This window comes from Eulemur rufifrons, chromosome 19, assembly GCF_041146395.1.
Source record: "Eulemur rufifrons isolate Redbay chromosome 19, OSU_ERuf_1, whole genome shotgun sequence".
NCBI lineage: Eukaryota > Metazoa > Chordata > Mammalia > Primates > Lemuridae > Eulemur > Eulemur rufifrons.
The window spans coordinates 73,312,806-73,330,360 of NC_091001.1; the positions used below are offsets into that span (position 1 = coordinate 73,312,806).

The 17,555-nt window shown below is 44.1% G+C and overlaps 1 protein-coding gene across 2 annotated transcripts in view; it reads right to left on the reverse strand.

The window, feature by feature from the left end:
• Nucleotides 1–15,466, reverse strand: part of EML6 (EMAP like 6) — a 226,629-nt gene extending 211,163 nt beyond the window's left edge. For both annotated transcript variants that reach the window (XM_069494454.1, XM_069494451.1), the window contains exon 1: nt 15,270–15,466. In XM_069494454.1, the coding sequence (XP_069350555.1) occupies nt 15,270–15,466 (197 nt within the window). The remainder of the gene's footprint in view (nt 1–15,269) is intronic.
• Between the last annotated feature and the right edge of the window lie 2,089 nt (nt 15,467–17,555).

Here is a 17,555-nt window from a genome sequence, read left to right on the forward strand (position 1 = left end):
TTAATACTTGGCTTTCTACTCAAGGAAGAGCTTTCCCTGAGTTATTTATAAATATATATATTTATAAAACTGAGTTATTTATATCACTATGGATGCATGGAGTTTTGTTTTATTCTGTGGATTATAATTCATGCTCAAATTATCCCAGATGTGGCCAGTGGACATCCCTTCAAGCTGGCTCTTGTGTCATTTTAATATCACCCCTTATTCTCTGAGCATTGCTGTACTTTCTAGCACAAGAAGATATTCCAGATTTATCTTGTGCTTTCACTGCCTCAGGCCTAGAGTCAGCTTTTTCTCTAAGGAGTTCTCTGGTCTTTTTTTGTGGAAAACAGTATTTAGAAACTGAATTCTGGGTGCTAGGTGTGTTCCTGCTACTGTGTGTCATTGCTTTTTGGTTCTCTCAACAAACAGAGCAAGGAAACGCATGTGTGTATGTGTGCATACTCATTTATACACCTACATGTCTATGGTAATTTTTTTTTTAAATACAGTTTTAAAATAGGTCTGAGCTTCACACCCAGACCTATTGAATCAGAATATTTAGAAGTGGTCTCGTAAATTTGTATTTTTTGAAAGTGTTTCCACGTTTTTAGCAAAGGATGTACTAGGGAGTGGTAGTTGAGGCAGGAAGACCAGTTATGAGACTACTGTAACCACACAGAACTGGGCAGGGGTCTGAATCAGGGAAGCAGCAGTAAGACGAAGAGGACAAGATGGAGTGTACTTGGGGCCGACTGGACAATGAAATGAAAAAGGGAGGGAATGACCAGGCACTCAATGTTTCCTGCTTGAATAACCGTCAGTGCAGTGGCCTGCACACTGTCATTTACACAGTACGCAAGGGACATATATTTATTTAATTGAAGTATCTTCTAATTTTTCTCCTATAGAATATATAAAAAGTGATACTCTGGAAAGAAAATAATTATAAAACATTCTAAAATTTATATCTCTTCCATTACATTTTTGTCATATGGACTAGAAACTGACTTTTACTCAAGGCAAGAAGGATGACTTGGGAAGTCATTGTCAGCAGGCCAGGCTCTCCCAGCCAAAGTGATTGTGTTCATGTCTGCTATGCAGAAAAATGGACCTAGAAGGCTTTTTACCAAGAACCAGTGTCTGTAACAATATCTCTTATTGTCCAAAAACAAAAGAGCCGGAGTCTGCTGGAGACAGAAGTCATTAAGCCGAGATGACGGCTTACTACCACTGCAGCATAAAACTCACTGGAGCATGAGCAAAATATATAAAGGAAATGTAAGAAGAAAAGAAAAGCTAAAAGGAAATGACCCTTGAACATTCTAACCGCTACAACAGAAAGTTTAAAACCCAGATAAAAATCCAATCCACAGAAAAATAATCATTCCCAGTGTTTAAGTAAAAGCAATTCATCAATGACCTCGCCGCTAAATCCACTGGGCTTTTCCCAGACTCATCTATTCTACTCTATTAGCGAGACTGTTAAGAGTCTCCTCCGTGACTCCTCTCTGCTCTTGGTTTCCAGGGCACTCCACTTTCCTGGTTTTCCTCCTACCCTCAGGACCATTCCCATCTTTCACAAGCACCTCTTTCCCTGCACGTCCCTTAAAAGTTATCTTCCTCAAAGTCCATACCCCAGCCTCTTCTCTCTCCTCCCTACGCTCTCTGGGTCATCTCACCCATCCCTACGCACACACTGCAAGTCCCACAGCTCTCTCCTGAGCAAGGGACTCACATAGGTGTATAAACCATCTATCTCTTGGGTATCTCACAGACACCTCCATCTAATTATGTTCAAAGCTGAACTCATCTCCCCTGACCCTGAACCTGCTCTTCATTCTGTTTCAGTGAATGATCACCACCATCCAACCAGCTGAAACTTGCCCATTACCTTACAACTTCCTTCTTTCTGTCCCCTTCCAATGTCCCCACCACTGTTTATAGTCAATCACCAGGAATCTACAATTTCCAGAATATATTCATTGTTCCCTTGCATACTATCATAATTACTTCACACCTGGATTACTTTAAGTGCCTGTAGACTTTCTCTCCTCCCATTCATTGTCCACACTGCAGCCAGAGTGACCAGTCTAGAGCCTAAATCTAATAGTGCTACTTCTTCCAGAAAGCCTTCCCTGACAACCCACCTCCCATAAATGGGTCAGATGTATGTCCTGAGGCTCTCACATACTTTGGTAACTACCATAGCACTGAGCACACTGTATGCAGCTGCTCTTAAGTGTTGAGTATCGCCCTCATGATGACAAGTTCCTTGAAAGGAGATGTGTGCTGTTCACTGTCGGGTCCCCAGTGCCTGGCACATAGTAAGCACTCAAGAGATCTTTCTTATAAGTTATTTTTGTTCCTCTAAACCATAGGGTCTTAACCTGGGGGTACGTGAACCCCTTTATAGAACTTAGGAGGGTTTATACCCTTAGAGAGACTAAAAATTACACCTTTATTTTCACTAACTTGTAACAGACTTTAGTATGTCCTATCATTTAGAATGTAGTTAACAAACCACAGAAGTACTAACAATAACTGTGATGCTGTGACTCGTTAAATGACAGATATTGTCATATCATATTATGGTTGTTGCAGCTATCTCAAACATCAGGTATACTGGTCACTACTTTGAAATCATGGTAATTATTAGAACCAATAAACCTTATAATTGTATGTGTTAATAATGAAGCATATATAATACATCACCACATATTAAAATATTTTTATAACTCTGTTTCAAAAGAATTAGTTTTCGGTGTAGTCCTATATATGTATTTTATTTTATATATTAGTAAACATTATTCTGTGATGGTGGGAGTGTAAATCGATACAGCCACTTTGGACAGCACCTAGCAAGGCTAATCATATGTGTACCCTATGACCCAGAAATACCACTCCCACATGGAACTGCATACGTATGTTCACTTGTACCAGAATGCTGACAGTTGCCAAAAGAAACCAGAAACCACCCAAATGCCCATCAACAGTAGACTGGATAAATTAATTATAGTATTTCCACACAATGAAAATATAAAACTGAGACTAAACATGCAGAAACACAAATCAATCTCATGAACAGAATGTTGACTGAAAGGAGCCAGACACAAAAGAACGCATACTGTACCATTCCTTTTCAAAGTACATCAATCAAAGTTTGGGCAAAGTTAAGGTGTGTTGAGTTTGTAAGAATTAATCCAGCTGTACACTATAATATATACACTTTTCTGTGTCTACATTATACTTCGATAAAAGCGTAAAACAGAACAAACAAGCCTATTATTCTGATATGGGGTCCATACGCTTCATAGTCTATCAAAGAGGGTCCAAAAAAGAAGCCCTGGTCTAAGCAAAAATTCTAAGGGGGTCATCTTAAAACACATAAAAGTCAACATGTACAAGTCATTCATTTTCATTCAACAAACACTTACTAAGCACCTTCTACATACCAGGCCCCTTTATGGGAATTCCAGGCAGTGCAATGAACCAAACAGTCCCAACCAAATAGGGCTTATATTTTTGGTGAAGAGACATAAAAAAGGCCCAAAGAAACAAGAGCTAAGGAGAAGAATAAAACAGGAATGGGTAATAATAAGGGATGTGCTGGAGAAGAGCTTGAATTTTAAATAGGGTAGTCAGGTAAGGTTACATTGAGCAGGGACCTCAGGGAGGTGAGGATGTTTGAAGGAAGAAGGCTCCAGGCAGAGGGAACAGTGAGTGCCAAGGCCCTGTGGCAGAAGAGTGCCTGGGTAGTCAGGCAGCAGCCAGGAGGCCAGTGTGGCTGGAGTACATCAAGGGATGGGGAGAAAATGGATTAGGTCACAGAGGTAACAGGAGGCCAAATCCCACAGGGGCTCAGAAGCCATAACAAGGACTTTGGCTTTCACTGCGAGGGTTCTGGACAAACAATTGACACGACCTGACTTAGAGTGTAACCAGATCACGCTGGCTGCTGTGTTGAGAATAGAATGGAGGGGCAGGGGCGGAAGGGAGGAGGTAGTGGGTAAGAGCACGGCATGGAAAGGAAAGAGAGAATAGATGCCTTGAGGAACACAACACATACAAACATACACATTACCATTGTCATTGCTGCTGCTGCTGTCACCATTACTGAACCATGTGAGAGTAATTTGCAGCCATCATGACTTTTCACTTCTAAATATTTCAGCACACATCATCTGAGATAAGTAAATTCTCCTATATAACTGCAATGCTACAATCAAATCCAGAATATTTAACATTGACACAATGCTATTGCGTAGTACATAGTCCCACATTCAAATTTCACCAATTGTCCCAACACTGTTATAGAAGAGATCCTAGAAGGATCTTAGGGATCATATAGTCATAGTCTCCTCATTTTTAGATGAGGCAATTGAGGCCCAGAAAAGTTAAGTGCCGTGCGCAAAGTCACGCCTTTGGTTAGAGACAGAGCCCGCGCAGTGGTTCAGCTCCACAGGACCCGATCTCCATGTACAACGCCACGCTCCTTCTTCCGAGAAGTTTGGCATCAAAGGAAAAAAAGAGTAGGGAGAAATCCTGAATAATGGGTTAATAAAAATAAAGTAGAAATCCTCTGCTCTCAATGACCTTTCTAAAACGTTAACTGGCCTTGTCCTGCCCTGTTTAAAGCCCCTCACAGGTCCCTACAACGTGTGGAATGAGCTGTCAGTTCCTAGTGACCCAGCCCGCTCACCTAGCTCCATGGCCCTCAATACCCCTCGCTCTCCTCCTTTGCCCTCACAGTACCGCGCTCCGCTCCATACTGTCCCTTCAGGGGTCTCTGCTTTTCTAAGCCCCTGAGCCCTTGCACAGCTGTTCCCCCTCTGGCGTTCCCTCCTTCTCCGTTCCCTTTCCACCTGCCTGCCAAACTGCTCTTCAACCTTCAAAAGTCACTTTCCCCAGGGATCAGCCCTTGAACCCCTACTTCTGTACCTTTGGGCGAAACTCTTCTGAGCCACGAAAGACAAATTTATTTAGAGCTGGCAGGTGCTACCTTCATCTCTGCAGACATCTGGACTTCATTGCCTTCTCACAAACATCCCATCGTATTTTCAGAAGTTGCTTAAAAGACCGTGTGTTTCCTAAGTTGAAAGGGATGTGAATCAAGATTCTCATTATAATACAGTCAAAAAACCTTAAGCGCAAGTCACCCAAAAGGAATGTTTCATTCATTGCGAGACCCATGGCCAATCCAGTAGAAAACGTTATGCCCTTAATGGCTGTATTTTCCATCTAGACCAAGAGTGCAGCAGAAGGAAGAAGTCACATGGAATTTGGTGACTGACTAAGAGCACTGCAGTAATTAGTCATTATTGCCATCCAAATATTTTTTTAAAAGACGATTTTGAATTCCGCTTCTCAATGACACCTGAGAATAATATTTTTCAGGATTTTCTCCTCACAAAGTAGGTATAAAATGAGTTCCAGAGAAATCTCACACCTCTGTCACACTTTGCTCCTTCCAAATAATTTGAAATGTGAAGAATAACAAATAATATATTAAGCATTTACTATACCCATGACAAAGTGCTAGGCACAGGGACACACAAATGGATCTCAAATCAGGTGGAGAGATGGGTAAGTCAACAAATGCAACATGACGTAACGACTCCATAAGGGAGGACCTCGCACAGTGGTCTGGACACATTGAGAAAGAAGGGCACGAGACAGTCTTGAGCTGTCAGGTAAGGCTTCAGGGGGAGATGACGCCTGCCTAAGACTGAAGAAAGCAAAAAGGATTGTATGAGAGGGGAAGGGAGGGGTCACTTCAGACAGCCAAAATGGCATGTGCAGGGATAAGGACGCACAAAATAGGATGCTGAGTTCAGGGAACTGCAAGGAGCTAGATGTGGCTGGAGGGTGTTAGAGGGTCAGGGAGGGACATCAGGCTGGAAGAGGATCCAGGGACCAGATCATAATAGGCCTCTGTTCATTGTGAATTGATTTTATGGGTAAGAATAAAACAAGACCCACAAATGATGGGATGTCTTCTAAGTAAGGGATCATCAGCTGCAAGAAAGCTGTTCAAAGAAGCACAGTTAAGGAGAGGATTATAAGATAACAAGAGAATCCTTCGGAACTCAAGTAGAGGGAGTGTGGCTGGCCTTTCAGGCACTGCGTGGATATCACACAGCTAGTCTTTTCCTGCTTCCTGCCTTTGGCAGATTTTAAGTCTAGCCTTAGGAAGATTTGTTTTCAAAACCTGCCAAATGGCCAAGCTCACCAAATCATCCAAGGGTTCACTTGTGCACCCTTTTCACTCATGGCCTTGGCTGGTGGCAGCAGGTGTGCACCAGTATCTCTGCCCGTTAAAATATGGAGATATTTCTTCACCAGCTGGTAAACAGCTACTGCCCCTTGGCCCCACCTCCATCACCTTGGCAGCTGCACCAGCCCAGGAAGCCTCCTGTGAGCACCATCAAGCCACCTCCCTTGTGCCTGCCATTCCCATATGCTCCCTCTACCACCACCCCTGACACCAGACCCTAGCAGGGGAGAGAACACCCTTAACAGTAGCATTGGCACCCCAGTGGCAAATACTTGATGCCCACCTGCCCTCCAAGGCTGTGGCCACCAGACATTGGCCAGAACTCCCCAGAGATACCCTGGCATGGCCTCTTATGATAACTGAAAATTCTGTGATATACCATATCACCTATATTTTTAATTTAAGCCCTGTTAGTATCCTTCCTTACCTTTTCTTGTCCTCAACTTGGTATTTCTTATCATTGTCCTCCTCCTTTCTATGCATCAAGAGATCATTTGCCTCCTCCCCTTCTACAGTAGACTTGCCATTCACTCCTTTTCAGTCCACAACTCCCTTATCAGATAATCTTCCTTAAAGGGGCAAACTTGGAAATATTGTCCCACCCTCTAGGCTAGAGCTGATTGGACCAGGAATGTCTATTCAAATCCTTTGCCCATTTTTAATTGGTCAATTAGTTTTCTTTACTGGAAATTTGAAATTAAGACTCAGAGATTGATTCAGTTGGTTTTGTAGGACCAAGCTGGCTAGTCATGTGTACTGAGGGGCTGAAATGGATTTTTGGGGGGTGGCCATGGGCAAAATGAATCACTGAGTTAAGCAGCCAGAGGAATTCAAAGCATGTGTTATGAAGAGAGAAGAGATGTGAATCCTCGTGATGCATAGGGATGCTTGCAAGAGAGAGAAGCAGGACAAGACTTGCTGTCTGATATCCATGCAGTGCCTGAAAGGCCAGCCACACTCCCTGTACTTGAGTTCCAAAGGACTCTCTTGTTACCTTATAATCCTCTCCTTAACTGTGCTGCTTTGAACAGCTCTCTTGCAACTGATGATCTCTTACTTAGGACACATCCCCGTCATTTGTGGGTCTTATTTTATTCCTACCCATAAAATCAATTCACAATGAACACAGAATAATGTTTTAATCACATAAGTAAATAGCAGTTAAACTAAAAATGAACGCTTATGCCTTAAAATAATTCTCAATAGCCTGAGAATAATTCTCTGACCAGCCTATTTAGGTACTACCAGTCCAGAGAGAGCTTCTTTCATGTCCAGGAGGTAGGCTGGTTTGCCACTCCCTTCCTCTGGGCTGATGGGGGTGGCAGGGAACTAGTGGGCAATCCCAGAACCCTTTACCTTCTGGGTTGAGGTCATCCAGATGTCTGCCTCTCTTGGGGGTAAAAAACGAATGAACGGGTAAAGGAGTAGATGTCAAAAGGCAGCCTGTCTCACAACTCCCTCTGCTTTCCATCCCACACCCACCCTTTCAAAAGCCTCAACAGACCTGTCTCCAGCCAGGAGGCTGAAGGCTGTAAAACCATTTTTAAAAAGCAAGAACCTTTAGGAGTAAACAAATCCAATGTATAGATTGTTGCTGGTCCCTAAACTAGCAGCTCTTCAAGGCATAAATGGCTTTATCCTACAAATTTATAAAAATCATATATCCTTCACAGGATCTAACAGCATCTTTACAAGTACAGGATAGCAACCAAAGCCTCTGACTTCTATTTATTCTAGGTTAATCATTTTAATGGTTGTTTCTGTTTCTGGGTCCCCAAACATTTAGCATCTTCTGTGTGGGAGGAATAAGCCCCCTGCTAGCAGAATTTCAAAGACCATGGGGATCCAAGACAATTTCATGGGAAAAAATAGTCTTTTAAACAACATTTGGACAACTAGATATCCACATGCAAAAGAATGAAGTTGGACTCCTATCTCACACCATATTAAAAAAATTAACTTAGAATGGATCATCTACCTAAATGTAAGAGCTCAAACTATAAAAATTCTTAGGAGAAAACATAGAATTAAATCTTTATGGCCTTGGATTAAGTGATGGTTTCTTAGATATGACATCAAAAGCAGAACAAAAGAAAAAGTAAATTGGACCTCATTAAAATTAATAACTTTAGGCCAGGCGCGGTGGCTCACGCCTGTAATCCTAGCACTCTGGGAGGCCGAGGCGGGTGGATCGCTCCAGGTCATGAGTTGGAGACCAGCCTGAGCGAGAGTGAGACCCTGTCTCTACTAAAAATAGAAAGAAATTATCTGGCCAACTAAAATATATATATACAAAAAATTAGCCAGGCATGGTGGTGCATGCCTGTAGTCCCAGCTACTCGGGAGGCTGAGGCAGTAGGATCGCTTGAGCCCAGGAGTTTGAGGTTGCTGTGAGCTAGGCTGACGCCACGGCACTCATTCTAGCCCGGGCAACAAAGTGAGACTGTCTCAAAAAAAAAAAAAAAATTAATAACTTCAAAGGGCACCATCAAAAAAGTGAAACGATAACTCACTGAATGGGAAAAGTATTTTTGATTATAGCCATCCTATGATGTGAAATATTTTATCTTTTGATGATGCCCCATTTAAAAATGGACAAAGGATTTGAATAGACATTTTCCCAAAGAAGATAAATAAATGGCCAATAAGTTTATCAAAAGATGACCAATATCATTAGTCATTTAAGGAAATGCAAATTAAAACTACGAGATACCATTTCACACCCAGTAAGATGGCTATAATCAAAAAGACAGACAATAACAAGTCTTGGCAAGGATGTGAAGGGATTGGAACTCCCCTACATTGCTGGTGGGATGGGACAGGAAAGGCTCTAGGACAGTCCCAATTAGGGACGATGCCATGGGAACAGTTTTTCACTTACCACACAAAGTGTAATCCACTTGTCTGATTGTTGGTGAGACTGATATAATACTTTATAATATAGTTTAATGCAATGTTTTCAAGCAGTGACCATATTTGGTAACCATATTTTCCAAATAAAAATGTGGTCATATTTCTGATTAGAAACTGAAATCCATGGCATGACAGGAACAAGTGTACCTATGACAAAAACTGAATGGAATATTTATGACTGTCCTGGGAAATCTAGGACATATGGTACCAAAACCCATGAGGCATTAATGACCTGGATGAGAATTACGATGACCTTGGTCTCTCTCTGGGTATCTATTCCAGAATTCTAGGCATGCTAAGTTCTTTCCCACCTTGGTGCCTTTGCATGTAACCTCTCCTCTGCCACCACATCATCACCTGTCTGCCCCTTCTCACCCCTCAGGTCTCAGCTTAAATGCCATCTCTCTAGAGAGGCGCTCTGGAAACCCTATCTAAGGTAGCTACCATAGCCCCACCCAACCCAGTTCTCTCTATGATTATTTCCTTCTTAGCACTGATCATAATCTATATTCACTTTGTTTTCTTGCTCATTTGTTGTCAGCCTCCCCCATCTTCAAGGGGGCAGGGACTTTGTCACGTTCACTGCTGCACCTCCTGTACGTGGCACATTATAGATGTAAAATGAGTTTTTGATGAATTAACAAATGAGAAAGAATACAATATACCCAACTTAGAGCATAGACAAATATTAACAAAAATCAACAGGTAAACTCCAATGTATTTTAATAAGAATAGCAATAATGAGATCATTTATGAGTAAGCCATAAGCTTCCACCAAAAGCTTTCGCTTCATGCTCTTGTCAATGCATCGAGTAAGTGGGCTCCAATGAATGGGATGGTCCCACTGAGTAACCCTGCTTAAATCTCTTTCCCTCTCAGAGCCATACCTATAAAACGAGAAGACTACTGCTCAGAGTTGGGGGAGGAGAGATTCAATGAGGTGACATATATACAAAACGTCTGGTGCAGGGCAGGCACTCAACTCAATACGAATTTGATTCTTTATAGTTGCCTCCACATTTCCGTTATTCAAACTGGTCAAGGGACTAAAGAATACAAGATCGTATCTCCATGTGAACCTGCTTACCTGACATTCCAGGCCTAACCATAGCTATTAGACCTCTCTCTTTAAATTCAGCAAGTTCAATTGTATTTGCAGCACTAGATTATTTTGGCCATGTCACAATTTAGACTTAAAATTTTTTTTAATTACACATCTCCAATACAGCTGGGCACAGTGGCTCATGCCTATAATCCTAGCACTCTGGGAGGCTGAGGTGGGAGGATGGCTTGAGCCCAGGACTTTGAGGTTGCAAAGAGTTATGATGACGCCATTGCACTCTACCCAGGGCAACAGAACAAGTCTCAAAATAAATAAATAAAAATTAAAAAATAAACATCTCCAATAGATCATCGTTTCAAAGCTGGTGATATCCCTAAAGTGAACTTGAACATGGTTCCATTTCTAGACTGAGTTCCAGCAATCTGCTTCAAACACGGCTGAATAATTTAAAGCACAGGACTGATAGACCAACAGATGATAAACAGAGTTACAAAGAGCAACGAGCTTACTAAGCGCTGGTGAGGACCAAGGCACAGTGGTGGGGACCACAGTGACTGAGAAAAATAAGAGGCCGTAAAGCAGCAGAGCAATAGCTGTGGGCTTTGAATCAGACCGATCTGGGTTCCAATTCCCACTCTACAGTCTGCTAGATAGTAACCGCAGGCAAGATCCTTAACCTCTCTGTGCCTCAGCCGGCCCCCCCAGTAGCCTCGGGTTAGCAACAGTGCCTACCTCGTGGGGTTGTAAGAGGGTGAATGAGCTTGATCTGTACACACTTTAGCTCTGAGTCTGGCACTCAGGAAATGTTAGCTCTGGTTATGTTAAGTTTCATTCTCAGCTGCAAAGGCTCATATGCACTTACAAATGAAAATGCTCGGCATGAAAGAATGGCCCTAAATGATACAGTTTAAGTGAGCAGCGTTGGTCACAAAAGATGCAAAACTTTAGGAGTACAAGACACCCCTTCAATCTGAGAATGGCACAAGGTCTCATGGGAGAGGTGAGACTGAAGCAGATGGGGCCTTGCAGGATGTGGATGCAAACAGGTCCCCTCTGGCGGGCACTTACCATCGGCCAAACACTGTGGGGCACCTCGTACGTAATCTTCACAACAAATTACAAGGTAGACACCTTTAAAAGTCCATTTTATAAGTGAGAAGCTGTTTTACTGATGAAATAGTTCAGACTCTGAGAGCTTTAGTAATGTCACCCAACTGGTGGCAGATATAGGTTCAAACTCAGGTCTGTCTGACACTAAAGCCCATGCTCCCACCGCTATGCTGTTGGGGGATGGAGAGGGCTGGACAGAGGAAGAAGGGCCAAGAGGGGAGATAAATCATTTCTGTATGAGGCAGGGAAGAACAGAGTAATCATATTATTGGCATGCAGGAAATAAATAATTTATGATTTTTTTAAAAAAGGAAAACAAGGGTAGGAATGGTAGGTTACGGACAGAGAGAATAGAAAGCCAAGGAGTCTGGACTTACACTTGTGGACAATGATGAATCGTTTTGTTTTGGGGCTGTATGTCTTTAATTAAATACTACCACGACCACAACTGAGAACATTTATTGAGCACCAACTAAGGGCCAGGCCCCACACTAAACCCTTTGCATATATTATTTCTAGTAGTTACAACAACTCTACAATTAAGGTATTCTCACCCCCATTTCACAAATAAACAAGGCCCTGAAAGGTCAAGCCACTCTCTTGGATACCTCCAGTCAACGGCAGAGTGGGGTTCATACCCATGTGTGCATGATGTCAAAGTCAGTGCCCTTTCCCCTAAAACAGCACTGGGGATAAACCTTCTTTGCAATCGAGACCCAAAACACAAGAGAGAAGAAAATGGAGACAGGGCACGAGTCAAAAGCCATATGTATAGGGACCAGGGTGAGGAGATCAATGTCTCAACTGGAGTCACTATGAAAATGGAAGGGAGGTGACAGAGAATGAACATGTTCATGACCTTTTATTTCATTTACTCCCTTTCTGTGTCACGTCCTGCTACCTAAACTAGAAACCAAGTTAGTAATTATTCCAGTCCTTGCCCTCAAGCCCTGATTTGAGTCCTGTTGTTAGGCCAAGAGCAAATACTGCTTTAAGTATTTCCTTGCCCCATCACAATGTTATCAGGGCTAAAATATGTCATCATCCTCTAATCTGTTATCTGTATTGAAAGGTAATCATTCAAGAGAATAAAACTAAGCCTCCACATCTAATAAATCACATTATACCTCACATGCCAATATTTTAAAAAATCTGACTTAAACACATAGCCCATCAGAGCAAGAAGACACATATGCTGAGCTCTAAAGAGCTCTGCCAAATCCTACATTATTATTAAGGTTCATCATGATCTCAGTGATCACATGGTTTTATTAAATGGAGTGTGTTATCAGTATTTGTTGCGCTGTTTTCCAGTTAATATTCTAGGCAAAGCAGCACAAAAAATAAAGCAGTAGAAAATGTATGCATGTGAATTTATCTTTTAAACTAATGCAAAAGCTAAGTACTAAGTGGATAATTACTTACACTATCTCACTTGATGGTATCAAGAGTTACAAGTTTTAATGTTCATGTGATGATTCAAAAAAAGCCAAATATTTTTGCCTGAAAACCTTAGCTATAGTCCTCCCCATTCAATGACAAACTTTAATATTTCAAGTGGAAAAACAGTAGTATACTGGGATATACAAAAATGAGTTGAAATTCATAAAGATAAAAGATTGTGCATTGTGACTTGTGCACTGCCTTCACCAGGAAAAGATATTTACATGTATAAGATGAAGCAAAATAAACAGCATAAATATTATGGTTTTATAGTTCTTAATTTCACAATGATCTGTGGTTTGTATCTTTTAATTCATTGCACTTAATTTTATTCCTACGTGCAAAGATATACTTGGATGTTGAAGAACTCTGCTCATCTGCACATACTCAGACCCAACCAAATATTGTGAAGAATTATGAATAAAGTCCTTTCTCTGAAATCAGGCTTACTACTATGTCACCATTCAGCATAAAGAGATAACTATCCTAATAAATAGACCAGAAGCTAAACCGTCTTTTTATTTCTCTTTTAATCAACTGAGGTCCCTGCAAACCCAGTTATACAAATAACTTCATTCACCTTTTATTCAAATCTGAGTGTTTCTTTAACCACCCAAGCCAGATATCATCACATCCCCCTGGCCCAGCTGCCTGTCATAACAACGGTATACTGCAACTCCACCCTTTTCCCACCTTCAGCTTCAACAGTGCATTTGATTTTTTTCCCTGCATTAGAGAAAAAATTAGGATTAAGAGGTCAAATCGTCAAAGTGGTTTCAATGAACTGCCACATTAATATTAAGCCCCAGGGAATTTTCTGTTTAATTGCCACTCTCTCCTGTCCCCCAAAGGACTATATCTTATTTTGATGTTGTAATGGAAAGCACTGCATTAAGAGAAAGCAAAAACATAGTGGGTTTAAATTTTTAAACATCTAACCTTTTCATGAGTCATTGTTAATCATTTGCACCTGTAACTTTAATAATCCACCTGGCAACTAGAGGAGCAAAACCTGCAGGACACGACTAGGTAAGGATGCTCCATTTGCAACTGTGACCGTATCAGGGAGGGAAGAAAAGAAGCTATTTTGTCGTATGTGACCTGAAGAAAGTTTTACATGTCAGTCCCACCAAATCTTGAGAACATTAGAGCTCCCAGTACTTAAAATCTTCATCTTTTAAAAGTCAAGATTTTTTTAAAAAAAAATATCTTACTGTATTTTTGAATATTAAGTTTTAACCTTCCGTAACAATTTTTCAACTTTAGGTCTCAGGGTAAAAAAGGCTCTGGAATGTAAGCACAACATCCAGAGGGATAAAAAGTGCTAATTTTTAAAATCATTCTCCCCACCGAAAAATTGGGCCCATTGACATTACACCACTTAACCATTTGTTTCATTGTGAAAGGCAAACTTAGAGCAAAAGTGGCAATATTCTGAAATGTTGATGGAAGTTGTTCTACATCAATGAAACACACAAGTTTGGAAGGTACAAATATGGTCTCTGTCAGCCGTAGTCCATCCTCAGCAAGTCATTTTCCCTGTGGGCTGAGGCTCCCATATCATGAACATCTTCCTTAACTGCTGAAAGCTGAAAGGAATTCCCTGTGACCAGCATCCGGACCACACCTTGTCTGGTCACACAAGAGGCTGACCAGGGCTGGAGGAAAATGTGTCTGGTCTAAAGACGAGAGGATAGGGCCAAAAATCAAAATATGCCCCCCTTCAATTTAATAGGGAGGGCCCCTAAAATGGCTATTCCTCCAACTGAGTTCTCCTATCAGTGAGTCCTGGACCATTCACTACCAGATGTTGGTCCTTCTGTGGGCTAGGTGGTAGGATTTTGCGGTCCAACAACTGCCAGCCTTTTATTAACCTCAATGATATTGTGGAAACATCCATTTAGTGTATAAATATGCTTTTGGCACTAAAACACTGCCAAGTGAAATATTAAAGAACAAACTCCCCACCCACTGCAGAAATTTCACAGGTTCAAAGCATCTGGGAGGAAGATTCTAAATTACCTGTAGCAAAATTTCTTTTAGATTTTTTTAATCCTCTTGCTTACTGAGAAACCCACTGGGGAACCTCCCAAAAATGACACCCACCCTTCAGGCTATTAGTCCTATCATTTACCCAGTTAGGGAAGGGAGGAAGAAGTGTTTTATAGTAACCCAGGCTCCTTCCACTTGTAGCAGGAATGAACACTAAAAACGCATCAGAACACTCAACTCCTTAGAGATTTAAAAGCCTTCCAGAGGGATAGAGACGAGACCTCTCGGTCCTCACCTGCTCCCCCCACTCTGTTTGTGCCCTAGCCTAGAATCAGCAGCCCTTCTGTAATTCCATGCGGTTCTAGAGAGAATCCTTTATTCCACGGGGCTCCCGGATCTGACCCCGGGAAAGCCCGGCTGGCCACCCCTCTTCCCACCCTTCCAACCTCCGCACTCGGCCCCTTCCCACCGCCCAGCCCACCCCCTTACCTGATAATGTCGTCGTTGTGTCCCAAGAAGAATTTTTGGCTGTGCTCGCGGGTGTTGTAAACCACCCCGACCCCAGCCACAAAGTAGACCACCTCCTTGCCGGCCGTGTAGTACAGGTTGTTGCGGCACTGGTGACCCCGGTACCCGTACACCCACTCCAGCCGGAGCTGGCAGCTGGGAGCTGTCCGATCCGCCATGATAAGCCGACCCCACTCGCCCCCCGGCCCCCCCGCGCGCGGGCCCGCTGCCCCTGCGCGCCGGGTCTCTCTTCGCCAAGGCTCGGGCTGCGGCTGACCTGCAAGGGCTCAGTGTGCAGCGCCGGGCGCTGATTTCCGCGGCGACGCACAGGCACAGCCCAGCGCGCCGGCCGCCACCATCATCCGCCGCCGCCGCCGCCGCAGACGAGCCGCCGCCGGTGCGCGGCCCCAGACCCCGCCGGGCGCCCCGGCTCCCTCTCCCGCGGCTAGGCGGCTTCGGGGGCGCCAGCACTCGCGCGCGCACGCCTCACTGCACCTGCGGGCTTCGGCCCCCGGGAGAGGTTCTCCTGGGGGTCACCCCGCCTCTTAAATCAGGGATCTGCATATCCAAACACTGATTACCCAGTTCGCTCACTTAAGTTTGCAGTGCGCGGGGCTTCGCAGCAGGCAGCGGGATTTATTCTGTGATAGCTTTGAGTTGACAGGCAACCCGCGTAAGCTTTGCCATCACCGTCCTTGGATCCGAAACTGACAGTCTATATCCACGATGCGAGAGCGAGGAAAAAAGGAACAGATTTTTTGCATAAGTCACTCAACCCAAGAAAATGATCCCCAAACTAAACCAAGTTTGGTGTTTTGTTTTTTAATTGTCAACTACTCTCCCTTTCTCCCTCCAATTTCATCCTCTTAATGGCATGTAATATGCCCTAAATGCTGCAGGCTGATAGTTGCTGATATGCTCTGAAAGCATATTTGCTGTTTCCCCATTAAGCCAGGGCAAATATGCAATGGTCATTTTTTAGATGCTCCAATTAGTTGTCATGTATGTGTTCAAAATTCACATCTTCCGTAAACCTTCTCTTCACCGAGAAAGCCATATGGAACTTAGTAGCTCTCACTGATCAGCAACTCCAATCGCAAGCGTCATAAAAGATTTTCTAAATCGGAAAAAAAACACTGGACACTAGTGCAGTTGGAGGGAAGAGAGCGCTACCTACAAACGCTCCCGGTCCAGAAAAAATTAAATAATTAATAAGTGGCAAAAATAGTGTATCTCTCTCCAGGAAGGTCTGTGCTAAACACCGGGTCCCGCGGGCTACCGGGTACTGCCTTTAGCCGGGCTAGGGACGGGGTCGCCCGGGGGACACGAGGGACAGCCTCCCCCCGCCCCCACACACACGCACACACATCCCGGCGTCAGCGCCGCGGTCCGAGGAATGCTCCCCTAGGGCCACCTCGCCACGCGCATCGCCGCCCTTGTGGCGTCCTGCACTGCTCCCACTCGGATCCAGCCTTTCCCGCGGAGCACCCCCGCTCTCTCTGCCTCTAACCTCTGCCGCCGGCGGACGCCAGCGCCGCGTCCCGGATCCCGCACGGGCGAGCGAGATCCTCTGCCTGCCCTCCCCTCCCCGCCTCCCGCACCCGGGGATGGGCTTCGTCACTGGGGCGCCGCGGGAGACAGGTTCTTCCTCCTGCCCGGGCTCCGGGGGCGGGGCCCCAGAGCCGCTTTCGGGAAAAGCGGCGACCGGTTACTAGGCGAGATCGCGGCGCTTAGAAACCTCGACGCCCTAGGGGGCGGGGACGGCCCCCTCCCACTCCTTGCCTCGGTCGCCCCTTCCCCCGATGCATCCTGGGAATTGTAGTCCTCTCTGAACCAGCCAGAGCGGGGAGCGCGCGGAACGGACCACAAGTCACAGGATTCCGCGCGCCCCGAGGGAGTCGCGGAGAGGCCGGTACGGGCTTCATCAGAGCCTGCGGCTCTCCCAGTGAGGAGGAGACAGCGGCTCACCAAAGGCGACCGCGTACCGGCGCCGGCGTTCCCCGGTGACTGAAGGGGGCGGCTGGCGTGCGTTTGTGTCTGTGGAGAAGAGCAGTGGAGTGGAGACTATCGCTACAGCTCACCTCAAGCATTCTCCTGCACCCGTCCCTGAGGATTCCTGTAGCCGACATCCTCACCATACTGTAGTTGACTCAAGCTCGAGTTTGTTTTCTACTTCAGTTTTCATTTTTTATTCAAATGGATTCTAATTTGTTAAAAGTACAGTGCTGCCAAGTTTAAGAAAAATGCTGCGAGTGTGGTCTCACTCTG